The 19,738-nt window shown below is 40.8% G+C and overlaps 1 protein-coding gene across 11 annotated transcripts in view; it reads left to right on the top strand.

The window, feature by feature from the left end:
• TNIK (TRAF2 and NCK interacting kinase) overlaps positions 1–19,738 on the top strand; it is a 435,835-nt gene that overhangs the window by 243,015 nt on the left and 173,082 nt on the right. For all 11 annotated transcript variants that reach the window (XM_058295284.2, XM_058295283.2, XM_058295286.2 and 8 more), the window contains one exon: positions 18,738–18,794. In XM_058295284.2, coding sequence (XP_058151267.1) covers positions 18,738–18,794 — 57 coding nt within the window. The remainder of the gene's footprint in view (positions 1–18,737; positions 18,795–19,738) is intronic.

Below are 19,738 nucleotides of genomic sequence, written 5' to 3'. Positions count from 1 at the left end.
TTAAGTCTGTGGCATTCTGGGAGTGGCTGTCAGCAATCCTTGGTCCTTGGCTTTTGTCACATGGCTATGCACATGATGGCTTCTGGCTTCTCTTAAGTTCCATTGACTTCTGCCTTTTTCCTATGACTTTTTCTTTGTGTCTAAATATCATTCTGTTTATACAGGACTCCAGTAATTAAGACCCATCCTGATTCAGTTGGGCCATACCTTAGCTGAAGTGACTTCATCAAAAGGTCCAAAATGTACAATGGGTTCACACCCATAGAAATGGATTAAGATTAAGGATTTGTTTTTCTGGGGTACATAGTTCCAAATCACCATAGCTTAAATTGATTGCTTCTCTTATTTTTAATATAAAAAAGTCATCAATGTTTTTTTGTGATCTATGTATCTTCAAAAAAATACAACTGAAATAACTAAATAAATAAAAATCTAAAAAAATTTTAAAAAGTCATCAATGGTTCTAGTGACATTGATGTATTTACTGTCATATTTTTCTCAGCCTCTTACTTAAACGATATATAATATCATAAATGTGTTGATACTTTTCCCCAGTAGTTCTGGTTAATCATATCATTCAGATCACTTTCACAGGATCCTCTAAGTTCTCTAAGTTCAAGTTAGCTTATGGAGTTTCTACTGATCACATCCTTACCTGAATATAGTCTCGAAGATTGAGAGTCTCTATCTTTGCATCACTGAGCCCAATTCTTACTCTGCTGGTTCCTTTTTTCCACAATGGGGGTAGAAGTCCAACAAATCTGAACTACTGTGTCTTTTCTTCCAGCTTGCTTTTCCCAGTTGTTTAATACTCTATTCCCTAACAGTATCTGAGAGTGTAGAAAATCCAGAAAGAAATTTCTCATGAATTATTGTTCCAGTTAAGTGAAAATAGTTGGAAAGCTTATAGAAATCTTTTAAAGTAGCTTCCTTGCTTCTTCTTGATAATCTCATAGTAATTTCCTATCTCTTCATGAAATTTAGATAAGCTTCTATGATATATAGAGAGAACCAGTAGCTCTTGTCATACTATCACTTTTGAACTGATTTTTCTAGTAAGTGAAATATATTAAATACAGGTGTACCAATTAATAAAATACATTCATAAAATTTATTTCCATTTGACCTTTGTAACATAGAGTCAAACAGATTAAATTTAATTAGAAAAGCATGATGTTTTTCTTAATAGCATCTTCATCTAAAGCTGTGGCAGAAACAGTATGTGACTAGACTTGGGAGTGATTTTGAACTGTTTACCATAAATGGGAAAGCAGAAATTCCCATTTTTGCTATCATTTATTAAAATCTTTGAGAAAAGCCCCTTAACCTCCCTCCAGATAAATAAATATATTTGAGAATCTACTATTAATAGAATGTTGAGAATATGAGTAAAAAAGATTACCTCTACTGAGATTAGCATAGCACTAAGCACAAAGTTAAAATTTTTTCATGGCACTAATAACACCAGCTTCTCTAAAATCTCAGTCGACTTCAATTATGTTGTGCTATTGGGTTGTTCTTAGAGGACCTTGCTGAGTAAATTAGAGAAGAATATACTGGATCTAATATAAATAGTTCTGTCTCAATAAGATAATTAAGTGGGTTGCTTTCTGCTATTTTTCTTTAAGGTAATTATTGTCTCTCCTAAGGATCACATATATTAGAGATTTTCTTTTTAATTGTACTCTTTGGAGTTGTGACACAATATGGCTTGTGGCTAGGACAAGAAGTATTTAAAAGAACTTATAATTATTAGACCCACCTTATATGAAGTTAATATATTTTCTTCTAAGACCTTCTTTTGTAAAAACTTGACCACATTCCAATTTGCACTGAAATCCATTTCAATGTCTTGAAATGTGCCTATTTGGAAAGTTTTTTTATTGGCTGCCATTTTGCAATGGAGTAAAATACTGATTATATTTACAATGTGTTATGATCTCCTGAACAGGGATTGTCAAGGTTAGACAAATCCATCGGAAGTTATCATGAGCAGTAAAAATGAAATGTAGACTCAATGAGGTGAGTCATAAGAACATAATCTCTCAGGTCACTTCTGTGTGCGTTTTAGTCCCATGAGGGAAAACAGGTGTAGCAAGTATTTCTGTTTCTCCCCTGTGTAAAAGTTAAATATATTTGCCTAGAGTCTTTTTGAAAAATAAAAACTGATAAAATGCTGAATAGAATATATAGTTTTACTCCTTCAGTTCTGCTGCATTTACAGTATTCCAAAGACTTTTCATGGCTTTGGAATTTGTTTTCTAAAATGTGTTTGTCTCAAAAAGATTTTTTAAAAGGCTAATATAAAAGAATGTAAAAAAAGAGACATAATTTGTTCAAGAAGTATAATCCAAGCTTTTCCATCATAATACTTAAAATTGTTACGTATTTTTCAGTATTCAAGTATCTAAACTGGTCAATGTCCAGCAATTATTAATAAAGTAATAGATGATATTGTTGGCATTAAAATTACTATAAATTAATGGTTTATTAAATCTAAGACAGATTGCCTGGGATGTCATAAATTATATTTTAATAATTAAAGTTCAGTTATTTTGCTTAAATGAGAAATATTTTGATTTTCATACTATCCTCCTGAAGACAGCAGCCTCCAGTGAAAGAAACCATTAATGTTGCAAACACAAGAAGGCTCAATGAAATGCTAAGGCAATACAGGTTGATACTGATCTCCTGGATAGCAGTCAAGTACTGAAGGGCCAAGGTATTTGAAATCAGGACCTGGCAACTAAGGTTTAAATTGGACTTGATATTTTCAGATGCATTGCCATTGGAAGAGATTCTGTCTTTGAGTTTTTTTTTGTTTTTTAAAGATTTATTTATTTATTTAATCCCCCCCCCCCCCCCCCCCCCCTTCGGTTGTCTGTTCTCTGTGTCTATTTGCTGCGTCTTGTTTCTTTGTCCGCTTCTGTTGTCATCAGCTGCACGGGAAGTGTGGGCGGTGCCATTCCTGGGCAGGCTGCACTTTCTTTCGCACTGGGCGGCTCTCCTTACGGGGCACACTCCTTGCGCGTGGGGCTCCCCTACGTGAGGGACACCCCTGCGCATGGGCCAGCTCCACACGGGTCAAGGAGGCCCGGGGTTTGAACCGCGGACCTCCCATGTGGTAGACAGACGCCCTAACCACTGGGCCAAGTCCGTTTCCCATGTTTTTGAGTTTTTGACCATATTCCTACACCTGTTCCACAACTTGAAATGGAAGAGGAGGAAGGAAGGACAATTCTTCATGTTTTTGTGCATGTGATCTTAGCTGATTGAGGTCTGAACGAGATAGGAAAATTTGCTAGCTCTTCTTTCCACATTTGTGCTGAGGAAAGTTTATGAAATATGAAATGTGCTCCTTGGTTTGAAAAGTGCAGTCTTATCTTTAATTGTCGAAAGGCTGGCCTTTTGACTTCTGCTAGCAGGAATAAAATTTGGGGGATGCAATTTTTCAATATCCTTGTTGCTAGATTCAAATAAAGCTATTATGTAAATATTTGCAAAAACAAACCTTCCTAGACAGAAAAATATATCCCGAATGATTTGGACACTTTCATTTATAGCTCTGTTCTTCTTTACTGTTTAGACTTTAGGGAAAATTTAAATAGAATATAAACAGAGGAAGGCAATACCTTCATGCTTGGTTTATTTATAGGAAAAGTCAATACTAAAGGAAAATAATGATCTTCACAAACCTTGCTTCACTGAGCCTCAGTTTCCCCATCTGATAGTAGTACTTGTTCTATCAAAGTTCTGCCTTTAAATAAGGCATGTTCTGGTTTTAAAATTAGAAAACAGAGGGACTTGGAAAAACTTCTGTAAAGAGGTTTGGCGTTCATTTATTCATACAGCACATATTGGTTAAGTGCCCACTATGGCAAGTTCCAAACACTGACCTGCTACTAATGGCAGAGTAATGAACAAGACAAACAGAAATCTCTGCACTCAAGATGTTTCCATTCTAGAATGGGAGGTACCCAACACACAGGATAAATAAAACAAAGTTGTTAGATGATAATAAAGCAGGGAAGGAGGACAAAGATGGAGGGCAGAAGTGAAATTTTAGATAGGGTGCCAGAGAAGGACTCCTGGAGAAGATGACACTTGAATCAAGGCCTAAAAGAAGTGGGCAAGCAAGTTGGGCAGAAGAGAGAGCGAAGGCCCGAGGGCATGTCGGCGGAAGGGGAGAAGGCCAGAGCTGGAGTGTGGGGATGAGTGGAGATGGCAGATGAGATCAGAAACAAAACCTAATAATAACACGAATACCGCTGCGGTCTGTCATCATTTACTCAGGGCTGTGCCAAGTGCTTCCATCTATTGAATTCATCCATATAACAACCTAGCAAGCTGATTTTTTTATATGTTACAGATGAGGAAGTGAGAGCACCTTAGTCACACGAGGACCCCTTGGACAACCTCTAAAGCCTATTCTATTAACCTCCCCCCTCCTCTACATGGCTTGCAAAGAAACTGATCTAACTATAGATCAGTAATTCTTTCCTACTCTATGTGAAATCCCTGCTTGAGAAGAGAAGATTGTCAGAAAGTTCAGCCGGATGATCTCCTTGTCCTTCTCAGTCCCTGATGAATGAAGGAAGACGTGAACCTAAGCTGGAGGCATGGAAATGTGGTGGGAAACAAGAATTTCTCTGGAATCAGGGAAACCTCACCCTCCTTGAGGAGGAAGCTACCCCACAGGTCACGGTCAGAGTGCATATTTATAGCTGCTCTTCCATCCAGGCCAGCCCATTGCACCCAACAGGGCACATTGGTTTAAATGCAGCCCTCATTCTTTCTTGGTGTGTCTACATTTTCCCCCATCTTCCCTAACCCAAGATTTCAGACAAAAGTGCCCTCCCTCAGCATTATTGTTGAGGGAGCTTGTGGGATTCTGAGAGGTGCCTGAGTACTTATTCCCAGCAAACAACTTCCCAAAGATAGATGTGTTTGCTGACAAATTGCAATAGACCATGATGGCCATCACCTTGAAAGATTATGAATAGGTAAGAGCTATTATGCATTTATGAAACAACTTAATTTCCAGACGTCCTTTTTGTCCTCTCGCCCTCCTATCCAAAAAATGGTGAGTGAGTTTTCTCTGGAAAGCACAATTGCTAATGCAGGCTGTGCTGACACAGAAGACATCTGTTGGGGAAAGAAATATTTTCAGCCTGTGCAGAGATGTGGATCTTCTGCTATTGCAGGTGGAACAATTAATAAGCCATAATCATTTCTGTCTTACACTGTGGAGGATCCATATTTGAATGTTCATCTTCGGCCGCCTCCAAGAAACTAGAGTTGTTCATTCCTTAAGTATCTAGAACATGGTAGATAGTTGTCACTGAGCTTGTTGCCTTATCTTATTCTTTCCACAAAAAATGAACTCTGCTTTCCTTATTTCGTGGAAACAGATCACAGCAATCACAAGATTCCTATTGTCTCTTCATTTAAGAACTTATGTTGGATAAAGGCAAACACATTTATCCTTTTATACATGACTATTATATTTGAAGCTTAAAAATTAATCATGGTTTATATTTTAATTAAATGTAACAATGTATTCCTGAATCCAGCCTGCTAATAGTAAAAAACTTTAAACATTTGAGAAGAGGGAAAGAGCACATACACACACACACTTTGAAGAGCTATTAAGAAGACCTAATATAATTAGCAAAAGTTGTACCTCTGTGTCCAAATATCAGAAACCAAATTCTGTTTAGTCCAAATACTACTTAAGTTTTAAATATAGAAAATGCTATTTAATTGGGAGACAGTAAAGTTCTTGGAAGTGGCCTATTACAGATATAAAACCAGATGGAAAATGGCTTCCTGGGCTATTGGGTATTAGAATGACCTGTGTTCTAACTGGCCATGGGTATTTGGGATTTGAGAAATATGCCCCTCCTCAAAAAGATTTCATTTTTAAATGCCATTAAGCAAAGAAAGGACGATGCTTTTACCTCTAGTAAAACTCCACCATATCTCTAGACTCCAACCCCTGCCTGTCCACCCACCCTTTCCCCCTGGGAAACTCTTGAGGGCAGGGCCTTACCTTTTGATCTTTATCACATCTGCCTTGTGAGGAACCTGACATTCAATAGAATTTCACATTTATTGAGCATCTATTAAATGTCAAATTCTTTTAAAGCAAGGGTTCATTAATTTCAGCCCCATTGACATTTTGGGACAAGCCATTCTTTGTTTTGGGGGTGGATATGTGCCCTTTTTATTTTGGGATGTTTACTAGCATCCCTGGCCTGTACCCACTAGATGCTGGCAGCAGCACGCCTAACATCACAAGAATGTCTCCAGACATGGCCAAATGTCCTCTGTGTGGCAAAAATTGCCCCAGTTGCAAATAATTGTTTTAAAAGGTATGAGGTAGGGAGTTAAACTTCATTTTTTAAGGATAAAACCTATACAACGCTTTAAATAAATATATATATGTATACTTACATTTGTGTGTAATGTATTTAATTAAAAATATTTATTGGCAATTGTCTTTAATAGATTTATTACAGTAAAGGAAAAAGTTTTTTTTAAATGGGCTAATATGAAAAGATCCAGGAAACTGAACAATGTTGGTCAGAAGTTCAGTGTTTTGTACATAAATGCACTTATAAATTTTATATGGATTCTGGATTATTTATTGATACTCCTCCAAGTCAGTGGGTTTGACATTGAACATTTTTAAGGATAACACCTATACTATTTTAAATATATGTACATTTACTTTTATAAATATATGACACATACATTCTTAGAGAAGAACATAGTGGTTGGGAGCACTCATTGTAGTCTTTTTTCCATGGGAATCATTATGACTCCAGTAAATTGCTCACTAAATTTCATCTGTCACCGGCCTTCCTGCTAAAGCCTATTGAAATTGATTTTGGTGTCAGCAACAGAGCAGAGATTCAGTGAGTACATGAAAGCTTCCCTTTCATTACTAGTCTTTTGTCCCCATATTACTTTAGATTTGGTGGGCCCTAATTATATTCCTATGCTTATCCTGCTGGCATTTCTTTTGTTTTAATTAAAACTTCTAGAGGTTTCAGGATACTGGGGGTGAGGGTTTATTCACAGCAGCCCTCATAAAGAATCAAACGGGTCTCCTTTTGGGTTCCTACCACCCCAGAAATGATAGCAGGGAACATTGTGGTCCTTGCCCTTTGTTTTTTTTTTTAAACCACTGGAAACCAGTGCAGTCCTTTCTCTTCATGTGCCGTGACTCAAACTCAAGATCATGCTCTTGCTGCTGCTGCTTATTTTTCTATTAAGCAACTGAGAAGGTGCCGTGGTAGACTGGCTTCCTCTTGTAGCCATAAATTAGGTGGAATGAAATGCAGCCCTGTCTTTATTATTGTTATTATTTACCTGTACCCTGTGCCCGTGGTGTCTTGTGGTGCAAACCCAACCTCTACCCACTCCGGACCACGTAGCTGTAAATCTTGAACAACAGAGGGTCAGTGTCTGGTTGAATTGGCAAACCTGTGCAGGTCCTGGGGTGGTGGTGGTGGTGGTGGAGAGATGACAGTGCATCTTCTTAATCTGCAGCTGTGAGGTGGGATGGAACAAGCAGAGGGTCTGCCAGAGGTCCTGAGGGGAAGACAGAGTTGTCTTGTAAAGCAGCCCGTAGAGAGAGAGCTATTGATTTGAAATCTAAAAAAAATTACTGTTCCTCTCGAATAAGAGTGGGATCTGCCCAGCCTCCGGTTAATATTCTCTTCGGAAAAGGGGAGGCAGTGATGGAGGGACTTCCACTCCACAGAGCAGCGTCTGGCCTTGATTTCCTCTGGTAACATCTTTGTCTTCCGGCCATTTCCCTCAGGTAAACTGGTGAGATGATGAAATGTGGAATGCTAATGTCTTGCTTCTGCTGTCTCTTTCCCTCAGGCCTCCGAGGCTCACTCCACTGACCCAGTTTGCTGTTTAATTCTTGGAAAACAAAACAAAACAAAACCTTGTTAGGCAAAATGCACAAATCACATCATGTGACGTTTTTCTTCCAGTTAGAGTACAGTGAGCCATTCTTATAGTCCCTTTTTACCTTAAGAGAAAATCTTTCAAAGTAGGCATTTCCCCAAATTTTATCAAACTTATCCCCAGGTTATGCTCCTGATGGATCTCTTAAATCTCTCTGTGATTTGTGGCATCTTCCAAGGTCCACTAGGCCTAGAAACTTCCTGTTTCCCAGTGTGAATAGCACCTACCCTTTGCAAACCTCTGCCTTTGAGAAACTTTCATTCTAGTGCATGAGGCACCTGTACACATGGCCGACTCCAGCTGAAGGCGGAAATGTGTTCGGTACTAAGGAAACGCAGAGGAGCGAGAAGTTCAATAGGCAATAGGCTGTTATAAGGTTATTGAGAGCTGTACACATTGACATTTGGCTTTTTACAGAGTGCATCAAAAACAGGCCATCTTTGTATCTTAAGAGTATTGCTGACCTCTCTACTTAAGAGTATTATGCCCATGTACTTTGAAATACTTGTTCTTAGACTCTTTGGTTTCAGAGTTACTAAAATCCCATCTAGCCACCCCTCCATTAAAAAAAGACAACCACTGAGAATTAGGATGGGGTTGTTAAAGTTTACCTTTTTTTTTTTCAAAAAAAAAAAGAACATTATTACTGGGGAATTTAACACCAAAAATCTTGGAGAGTCCTGTTTATGTTGAATACATCTTGCTTTCTGAAAAAGTTCACCACGGGGTCCTTATTTTTCTCCTTTTACTGAGGTTGGGTATAAACTTCATCCTGGACTGATACCTAAGAACAAGGGTTTTAAAATGCCATTTATTTCCCTGCTGTCATTTTTTACTCAGGGGATATGGAAGGCTATTATGCTGGGTGGGGAGGGGTAAGATATTTAGGGACACTCAGAAGTAGGCTGCGTGTACTTATCTATCCCCGTTCTTTGAATCCCCATATCTTGGGGGTTTAGTCCTCCCAGAAGTAACTGATGAGACCCATGAATGATCGCAGAAATCCTGTTGCATTTCTTTGATAAGAGTCAGTACCATCTTCAGTCTTGTGCTCATTTTTGGAAGGAGGAGGTTACTGGGAAGTGTGTTCTTGGCTTCAGCGCATGACCAAGAGACTGGTTCCGCTGCTTTTTGAGCTCTCATCAAACCCTCAGCCTGTCTGCTTCGTCACTGCTGTCACTTCAGCTGTGCGTGCCTTTCCCGGGTACAGCTTTAGGCTCCCTGCCATAGAGTCTGCATACATTAACTATTGTCTTCTAAAAATTGTAACTATTTGATTTTTTTCCCTTTAACCATCCATATTGATGCACAGACTGAGCCAAACTGACAGCCATGAAGACTGAGGAATTCTGGTTTCTAACAAAGAGAAACTAAACACGGTCTTCTCCCCCCAGCCCTACCCCTACCTCGTGTCTATGAGCAAGCCTCAAATCACAGTGGGCCGACTCCTGAACAGTCGTAAAAACAATCCATTTTCTGCCCTGCAGTGGTACCATGCAGGGGAATTCATGGTGAACTGTAGTGAGATAAAGAGATGTTGCTTGGAAACTATCCTGTATCCGCGGCAACTTGCTTCATCTTTGCCACAAGTGGTTGTCTCTGAGCAGTAAAGTCTCTGCAGATATGGAGAACAGCAATTTTAAAGCTCTTGGTGAAGGGTACATGTAGGCCAGGGAAGAATAGAGACCCCATTTAACCTTGGGGAAGCCTTAGGAGTAGACACTGGGCCATGTATATTCTGTGAACATTTCCATTCCTTGATCATGAGGACCTGTGGAATCTTCTCATAAAATTGTCTAGTCTACCTCTTTTCCTCAAGACAAGTTGTATCAAAGAATGGTAGCATTCCTGAAGATCTCAAGATTGGCATCTTAACTAAGCTTTCATCTATGAATGGTAAATCAAAGTTCGCCTTGGTTCTCATCATCTGATCTGTGGAGAGGGGAAGTAAACTGGCTTTCCTGTTTAAAAGTACTACATCCACTTAAATTGATCTTCCAGCCTCTTATTTATGAGTGGAACAATTGTCATTCCTCTTCACTGCCCCATCCCATCTTTGGGGCTGGATAGAAATGTGGAGGTGTGGAGGGAAATCCATGTGGGCTTATGGATTGTACGGAGGGAGAACCTGAATGGAATGCAACCCCCATTCCCACTCCTTTATTTAATCAGTTATTTAGCAAATATTTAGAGTCACTACTGTGCCAAAGGGAAATAGGTGTCCGGTTGGTCACAAGTCCCGTTGATGTGACCTCTAGAATTTCTTCTTGACTGTCCATTTCTTTCCTTCTCCATTACTTCCCATCCAAGTCCAAGTTGCCATCCTCTCTCAACTGAATTACTAAGTAGCATTGTTCCACTCTTCCAGGAGCTTTTCCAGTTTCATCTTTCTCTGCTCTCCTTCACAGTGATATTTTCAAAATGCAAACTTTATGGCTAGTTTACAGTTGCAAACTTGATGGCTTCACCCTTTAGTGACTGCACACTGGTCTTTGGATAAAGCCAGAACTCTTGAGAATGGCCAGAGAGTCCATACATGGGCTCACTAGACTCTTACCTTCTACTCCAGTCATACTGACCAGCTTTAAGTTACTCAAGTGCTCTGATAACACCATAGGACCTTTGAACATGCTTTCCCCTTTGTCTGGAATATACCTCTCAACTCTTAACCAGGTTTGTTCTATTCATCCTTTAGGTTAGAGTTTTTCTTTAAAATTTTACCCCAGATTCAGTAAGAAATATATTATTTTGTATTAATCCAAGAACACACATAATAAACAGATATATGGCAGATAGATAAGGTTTTATGTTTACATCTGTTTCCTAGCAAACAGATTTCAAGGAAAGAAATTTGGGGAGTGGTGTCAATATCAGTGTCTGTGAGGGAGTGAAGAAAGTAGAAATGGGCTGAGGAAGGAGTTGAACTTCAACACAGTTATAACATGGGCTCAGCCAATCCCAAAGGGAGCCCTGGGGCTGGATGGCCTTCACAGTTGTCCTACAATGACTGAAGGGCCTAGGCCTTTATATTCCTACCTGTCATTGAATGCTGGCTGCCTCCCAGTAGAGGCATGCACTTGAGGAGGCAGCTCTCTTTGGTGCAGGCAGTTCCTGGAGAGAGGTTCAACTGAGAGTTGTCAGGTGCCAAACACTTTTAGCATGTAGGGGAATGAGTGCCTCGGTCCTGAAGGAGGGGTCTGGGTAGCGCGCCACAGCATCCACTGCATTCTGCCTCTTGTAGGCTAAGATCCCTTTGCTTTGCATAAGTTCTGGAAACAGCTCCTCCAGGATGTTGGCTGGCCTCTTCCTAGGCAAAGTTGTAAGATTAGCAGAAAGAACTATAGCCCCCACCTCTACATATTGTCTAGAAGTTGCAACAATGCTCATAATCTCCCTCCTCTACTATCCATTTTACTTCTCACCCTTGATTAACATCTCTGCTGTTCTGGATGGTAGACCTATTGGCGTGACCTCCCCCCTCATTCCCTGAGAAGTCTGAGCTCCTGATCCTCTTGCCTTTCTTAGGCTTGGCTGCTGTTGTTGCTCATTTACCAAAACATTTTGGTGGCATTAAAAAAAAAAAAAGACTTTTATTTCTGCAGCCTGAGGGTAGAAAAAGCTGAGGAGCAGTTCCAAGGATTCATTTTCAGGGTAATAGAAAGGGTCGAATCTGCATCTGCAACCTGATTTGAAAGAAATGAGACTCTTAAACTTGGAATGGGGACATCAGAGTTGATGCACTTGAAAACTTGAAACCACAGATCCCCTGAGCCTGCAGAATTGCTGCTCCCACCTTGTTTAAAGGTAGTGTGGAGACCACAGCATTGCAAGGCAGTAGGCACTTACCCACAGTGTTTAACCTCACCTCTCTTATGATTTTCACCCTGCAAAGCTGATGACTAATCACCCTTAGCTTTTCATTGTTTTTCTCTGGTACATCAGTGGCTCTCAGCAAGAGTAATCTGATTACATTTTAAAATAATCACAATTTGCTATTAGAGTATAAACTAATACGTGGTATTAGTTTTAAATTATACTAATTGCTATTTCCTCTGGACTTTTTAAAGCCTGAAATACTGCACTAACTAGGTATTCCCTTCTGCCTATATCCTATTCCAGTTCCCACTAGTGATCATTTTGGCAGTCACACTGCAACAGCGTGCCTGGGGCTATCAGTGCGCAGCCTGCCACCAGCGGCGGGGACCTCATTGACAGCTGATTTTGACTGAGCATGCCTGGCAACACCGTCTTACGTAGGGTTCCCCTGGAAACAGCCCCTGAGATGGAGAATTTTACAGGGGAGTGGTCTTAGCTTCTACACGTATGAAGACAGAAGAATTGTGGAGAGAAAGAATTGTGGAGAAGAATTGTGGAGAAGAATTGATATGTACTGGACAAAGGGCTGGGCCATCCCAAGGAGAGGCCAGGAGCCAATGGCCCTTCAGAATGGTCCCACTGGTGCACTGGCAGATTCTGGGGGAGCAGAGCAGAGGTGACTGCATCAGACGGCGGGGTGATGCTGGTGACAGGAACACATCTGCACACACACAAGACTGTCCCACTTTGAGACCGAGGTCCTGGGCCTGGATACTCATGTATCAACCAATCATTGGATGCTGTGTTTTCCCATGAGGAAGCATGATTTGGGGCAAGGTAACTCTTTCGGCCCTGTGTGTTTCCCAGCCAGGGGTCAGTTGTGAGCTGCCAGTCCTGAAGAGGGAATCTGGGTGGGACACTACAGCATCCATAGATAGACAGACAGACAGGTGTCTAGATTGACTTTGGATGTAACTGAAATAATGGATCCAAAACAGCTGCCGTCACTACATGTTCTACACAGATATTTTTCTATTTGATTGGATTTTTTTTCATGGTTCTTGTGACACGCAGTCTGAAAATCAGCATTGAATGTGACCTGTGGGGCTAGTATAGGATGTGGGGGAAGCACAAAAGTGGGGCAGTTACCTGCAACTGGGAAATTTAAGGCTTCCTTGATTGAGGCAAGCTCTAATCTAAGCCAAAACCGGAAGGGGAATGAATCACTGCATCTCTGCGTGAGATTCCTTTGTGTACGGTGGCAAGGGTGGGAGGGTGTCGGCATTTTTCACTCTCCTGGTTTGCTTATGTGCTCTGGCTGGAAACAAATTCATCTCCATGACCTAGAAATGAAAGTACTCTCTCTTCCAGGCTAGCCTCAGGCCAGCTGCTCTAAAGCCTTCTGGCTGTTCCTTAGAAAATAACAGCAATAACAGCATTATTTCAGACAAAACCACTTTTTATTTCTCTGCATTCATTTTACAGAAGGGGTTAAAGGAAGGTCTAAAATGTTTTAATACTTGATGGATTTGGATTTCACCTTGATGTTGAATTCTCTTGTATAGAACAAGAATTGGCATAGTTCTTTATCCCCCAAGTGAGACAACATGATCAGTTTAGGAAGAAGAAAAGCAGAGGTGGGTTTTTTTGTTTTACTTTTTTTTTTTCCCTTCTTCTCAGGAGGTACCGGGCATTGAACCCAGGACCTCATACATGGGAAGCAGGTGCTCAACCACTAAGCTACACCTGCTCCCCAGAGCTGGTTTTTATTTTAATTTAATTTTATTTTTTTAATAGATTTAAAAAAATATATTTATGTTTTATTTATTTATTTCCCCTTCTCCCCCGCTCCCCCCCACAGTTGTCTGCTCTCTGGGTCCATTTGCTGTGTGTTCTTCTGTGACCGCTTCTATCCTTATCAGTGGCACCGGGAATCTGTATCTTTTTGTTGTGTCATCTTGCTGTGTCAGCTTTCCGTGTGTGTGTGGTGCCATTCCTGGGCAGGCTGCACTTTCTTTCGCACTGGGCGGCTCTCCTTACGGGGCGCACTCCTTGCGCGTGGGTCTCCCCTACGCGCAGGACACCCCTGCATGGCACGGCTCTTCCTGAGTGCATGAGCACTGCACATGGGTCAGCTGCACACGGGTCAAGGAGGTCCTGGGTTTGAACCGCGGACTTCCCATGTGGTAGGTGGACTCCCTGTCCATTGGGCCAAGTCCGCTTCCCCAGAGCTAGTTTTTGAATGTGTCTGATGGGGTTGGACCATGTCGGCCAGGACTGAGTATCCTAAGCCTTCTAAATGCCTTTCTCTTTTTCTTGTGGATGGGCTTTCTATGCTTTGGGATGTAATCTGACATTAGGCTTTGGGTACCTAGGGTTTATCAGTTTTGTTTTTCTTAATTTAGTCTGTTCAGTGAAGCCTTTGTTATTGTTGGTTTCTTTAGTAGAAAAATCTTAGTTCATTCTTTTGTTAAGAAAGGACTCAGTAACTAAAATTTGACAAGACATTTTCTCAAATGTTTGTGGAGAAAAAACTACTATGTAAGAAAGAGTAATTTTTTTAACTCCCTGCCTCGCTTTAGAGGTTTGTTTTTTTTTCCAGAATTTAATTTTTCATCCTTGGTTGAACATGTATTATAGATCAAAATTTAGAGGATGGCTATAATTGTATTCTTAATTTCTTTTGTAAGTGGAAATGCATTAAAATTGGGAATAATTTGAAATTTTTACTTTAAAACTTTCCTGTAATAATGTCTATGCACATCACTCTGTCCCCAAAACAAATAAAAAAAAACTCATTTGAAGCAGAGATGGATGGTTCAATACTTAAGTTGCATAAAGTATGAAAAGGTTTAAGAAGTTACTTTTAAATTTTAATGATAAAAATTTCTAATTTAGGGGCTGGATGGGCAGAAATGGGAAAGAGGACAAAGTGTTCTGGGTTTAGGCTCTCATTAGCTGTGAGGTTTTGACCTCATCTCTAAAAGAAGGGGATTGGATGAGGTGCCTTAAGGACTTTTCTTACTCAGTTTATTTGTGATGTTATAAAGTTGTCTTTTAAAGCACTATCTTAACAATGAGACTGCTTCACGTTTCTAGTGATCTTTAAGTCAGCTGACTCCTTGCCATTCCCTGAAAGTCTGCCATAATCTGGCTCCTAATTTGGTTTGACATTCTCTCCTGATAAAAAAGGCAACTGTGTTCAGCAGGCTCCTTGGTGGCCCTTCCCTCATCCAAGCTTGACAGCTCACCGTGTTCCTGTTCCAGAGGATGGGGATACCTTTGCCTGAGACTGAGCTGAGGCTGCTAATTGCTCCACTCCCAGGATCTCATTTAAGCCCAAACTGCCATCTTCAAAGCGTTATCATTCAGTCGTCTGTCAGACACCATGAGGAATGTTATTTCAGCTTGGAATGAAATTTAAAATAGGAAAAAAAATAGACTATTGTCTTTTCCACGATTATTATACCTTTAGTGACATCATAGCAGTTTTTTTTTTAAAGGACCTTACGTTAAAAATAACAAATATTTTATTTATTTATTTTTGACCAAGAACTGCCCAGTGCTTTGCATTGTGAATTGCCTGCATCCTGTCTCCTCTCTGGCCCTGGGCCAGTACAGTGGGCTTGATCTGCTTAGCTCCCAGGCCCGGGATGGAAAAAACTGACTGTGGTGGTGCCCTCATTCACACAAAGCAGATCCCCTGCTTCCTAACGGGATAAAAATCTAGTGTAGTGTTTCTCAAACTGTGTGTTGGCAGCGGTGCCTCAGGGGCTGCCACAGGGAAACAGGTGGAGGTGGGAGGCTCCTGCAGACTGGACTTTGGCAGAGGTCAAGCCCCTGCTTCCATTTAAGGTTTTATTTGGGGAGAAAGTTCAGCTGTAAAGGAAGCCAGAGGGGAAGGAAGGAAAAAGGGAAGGTGGAAGAGAAAGGGGTTGGGGGCTGGAGAGGAAGCTACTGGTCCTTTGGGCTCAGTGCAACATTAGAAACATGGCCGTGTTGATTGGTAGCGTGGAGGCAAGGATTGATTGACAGTGGGGTGTCAGAGGAGGCGATACATTGACCTTGGGAGTCAAGGAAATGAAGGGCATGCCAGGCCAAGAAAACCCAATACAGTGCACTTAAAGGTAGGAAACAATGTGGTACATTTCGAAAAGTACAAACAGTTTGGTTTTGGGGACCACAGAGTTTTAAGAGCAGATCAGAGCCTACCAGGGTGGTGTGGCAAAGGCCCTGTAAGCCATAAGCAGGAAATTGCCTTTATCTGCAGTGTTCACCATTAAAAGAATTTCAATGTGAATCAGCTGTACAATATCAAACAGAACCTCTGTATTAGCCTACAGTTCCCCCCACCTTCCTTCAGTACTTAGGCAGAGAATCAGCCATCGTTTAAGGTATGATTTATGGCCCTTACTTAAAGACTTTATGTTGTTGATTCCTTTGTAAAGGTCATCATTATAGTGTCAGACTCACTGGGACTTAGATGAACCCTGGAGGTCATTCAGTGTTTATCACAGAGGGTGCGATTGCCGTATCTTCCTTGGGTGAGAGGGACCTGTGTGCTGCTGGAAATACAGTGTTCCTGGTGGCTGGACACTAAACAGTAGTGACACTACTCTTGTCCCATCCAGTCATTGTGAGAACCAAATTTCTAAATGCTCCTTGGGATGGAAAGGGTGGTAACCATGTACCTGCTCCCTCCCCCACCACACCACTGAGCAGGCTCTACCCATGTTGTGTGGTTGGGGAAACAGCAAGGTTATATAACTTGTCCCAAATGAACCACTGGTCAGGGGCAGAGCCTAGACAAGAACCAAGCTCTGGAATTCCAGTGCAGGGCTGTTTGTGCTGCAATATACCAGCTCCCTCCCTTGACGTATCGAAAGTAGAATAAGTATGACGGGCTGATTTACTGTCTCCTTTGGGGTCTCTTCTCGGTGAGGAGGAAAGAGAACAGAAGGGGGGTCAAAAGGTAAAGGAAGGGAGCGGGTATAGCTCAGTGGTTTTAGTGCCTGCTTCCCATCTATGAGATCCTGGGTTCAATCTCTGGTACCTCCTAAAAAAAAGGTAAAGGAAGCCCTGCTAGAGTTAGAGGAAATAGATACAAAAATTGAGATATGTGAGAAGGAAAGGGCCAGTTAGAATGACCAGAGAAGAGGAAAAATTAGGTGGATAGAGGAGAGAAGCAGCAGAGAAAGGGGAAGTTTCAAGAACATGAAGACGATACAGAGTTCTCAATCATAAATTGGGCCCAATCAAGATGGCATGTTTTACCCAAATTCCAACTCTGGTCACTTTTTCCCAAGCATGACTGTACATACCTCAGTGACCTGCTATTGTTAGTTCTTAAACACGCTGCACATCTGTGGGATAGGCACAATAGAAGGCATCAGAAGTACAATGATGAGGCAACAGCCCTTGTCTTCGTGAAACCTATGGCCTCATAGGGAAGGCAGGCATTTAAAATTAATCACAAGACGCGGCTGTCAGTTATTATAGCCAACATCTGTGCCAGACACTGCCAAATGCTTTATATACATTATCTCTTGTAATTTGCACTGCAATTCTGTGAGTTGGATACCATTATTATCTGTATTTTCACATGAGGAAACTGAGACTTAGAAGATTAAGGGACTTGCCTAAGGTCACGCAGCTGGGATTTGAACCCCGTTGGTTTTATTAGCTGGATTATGCTATGTGATAGCCGTAGCTAAAATGCATTTTGGAAGCCATATATAAAATTCATTTAGATATAATGGGTATGTTCATCTTTGATACTGTCTGAGAACCAGATGTAGACTTTTAAGTTTTCCCAAGAAGCAAATGAAGGGAAGTGGACTTGGCCCAATGGATAGGGCATCTGCCTACCACATAGGAGGTCCGTGGTTCAAACCCCGGGCCCCCTTGACCTGTGTGGAGCTGGCCCATGTGCAGTGCTGATGTGCGCAAGGAGTGCCCTGCCACGCAGGGGTGTCCCCCGTGTAGGGGAGCCCCACGTGCAAGGAGTGTACCCCATAAGGAGAGCCGCCCAGCGTGAAAGAAAGTGCAGCCTGCCCAGGAATGGCACCGCACACACGGAGAGCTGACACAACAAGATGATGCAACAAAAAGAAACACAGATTCCCGGTGCCGCTGGTAAAAATAGAAGCGGTCACAGAAGAACACACAGCAAATGGACACAGAGAGTAGACAACTGGGAGGCGGGGGAGAGAAATTAAAAAATTTTTTTTTGAAAATTAAAAAAAAGAAGCAGCAAAAGAAGAAAAAATGTCTCTTCAGGGCACTGCCCCTTACAGTACCCCCTTCTCCTCTGGCTCTGCTGTGTAATTTCTGCTTCATTGTGTTTCCAAAGACCAAAGGTGCTTGCAGTGGGGAAGCAGTTGCTCATGCTCAGCACTGTTTTGCTGATGGCAAGTTTAGATGGATGGCTACCTGTTTTACTTTAGGCTCCCATTTAATAGCGAGATAAATTAATAATCTTAACTGAATTATAGCAGAATACTATCCATTTGAAACTACTCAAATATAAAAAATTTTAATAATTAAGGAAACTAAAGTTTCTTTTCCTGCTGAGTGCTTTCTGGTAGAGGAGATTTCTCCACCCAGGCTGAGCTCCCATTTCCACATAAACCCATCTCACTGAAGCAGTTGTTCAGTGCCTTGGAGAGGACATGGAACCCAATTGTCCATTGTCGCTTTCCTTATTTAACTTGACACCCGCTGTGAAAATAAATCCAAGAGAGAATGACAAGGATGTTTGACAAAATCCGTGCTCTATAAAAATTGTCTTCAAAGCATTTAGGATCTCTGAATGTGTGTACGTCTCCCCTGCTGACATACAGTCACATTGGCCTGGGCAGTTGTTCTTCAGGGTTGGAAATGAATGCTAACATTGCCCAAAAGGACTAAAGTCTTTTTGATTTTTTTCTTTCCAGGGTCGTCATGTTAAAACGGGCCAGCTTGCAGCCATTAAGGTTATGGACGTCACAGGGGTAAAGTATTCTTTTCTTGTTGGCTCAGTAGCTATCTATTTGTAATAGGGGCTAGTGATAGGAGAAAAGGTACATCTAGTGGCTCTGGAAAAATCATTCATTCAGAAAAATAGTCTTTGTAAATATCTGTGATCTTGCCCTACTTGTACTTAACATAAAGAAGTGTTCAAAGACAGAAAAAGTCATGGGTAAATCACTCTAATTAGTTAGATACCTACATACTGCCTTATGTAGTTAGAGTGAATAATGTGTGTTCATAATTTACATAAGCACAACCATGGATATTTGCATATGTAGACAGAACAAGGATTTCAAGGTATTAAAAAGAATATGACTGAGATTACACAGAAGAGATGGGTTTTAACAGTTTTCCCAAAGGTCCACCTAACACTGGAGTAGACAGGAGCTTGGATAGCTCTAAAATTCTAGATGGATAATTAACAAGAATCTTTTTTAAAGTAAAATATTATTGACAAAATAATCACAATCACCACAAATTCATATTATTATAGAGCAACACTAAAATAAAATTTCTGCCTGGATGATCAAAAGCAATCTAAGGAATAGACTTTATTTTAAAAACAATCTAATGTTTCAATCCTTTTTGCTAGGTCTATTTAAAGTATTTTAATGCCTTTTTCAAGAGTACAGAGCAGAAATAAGACTTGAAAGGACTCACCGGACATCAAAGGCATGTTAATAATTTTCTATTATTCTACAGATTTTTTTAAGCTTTCTGTCTACTTTACATGAAAGCTAAAAGACCAGAATTTTCAATTTGACCCAGTAGTGGATTACCAAGCATAAATAGGCATAGAATAAATGGGTCACACAAAGATATCAAGAACTAGTATACAAATAAAAAAGATACACAGTATGTCTATATGTCAGATTTCAGACTATACATTTTCTGGCTCAGTTTGTTACCTTTGATAAGTATATGT

Source organism: Dasypus novemcinctus, chromosome 4, assembly GCF_030445035.2.
Source record: "Dasypus novemcinctus isolate mDasNov1 chromosome 4, mDasNov1.1.hap2, whole genome shotgun sequence".
NCBI lineage: Eukaryota > Metazoa > Chordata > Mammalia > Cingulata > Dasypodidae > Dasypus > Dasypus novemcinctus.
Note: the sequence above shows the minus strand (reverse complement) of the source record. Positions and strands in the feature narration are given on the sequence as shown.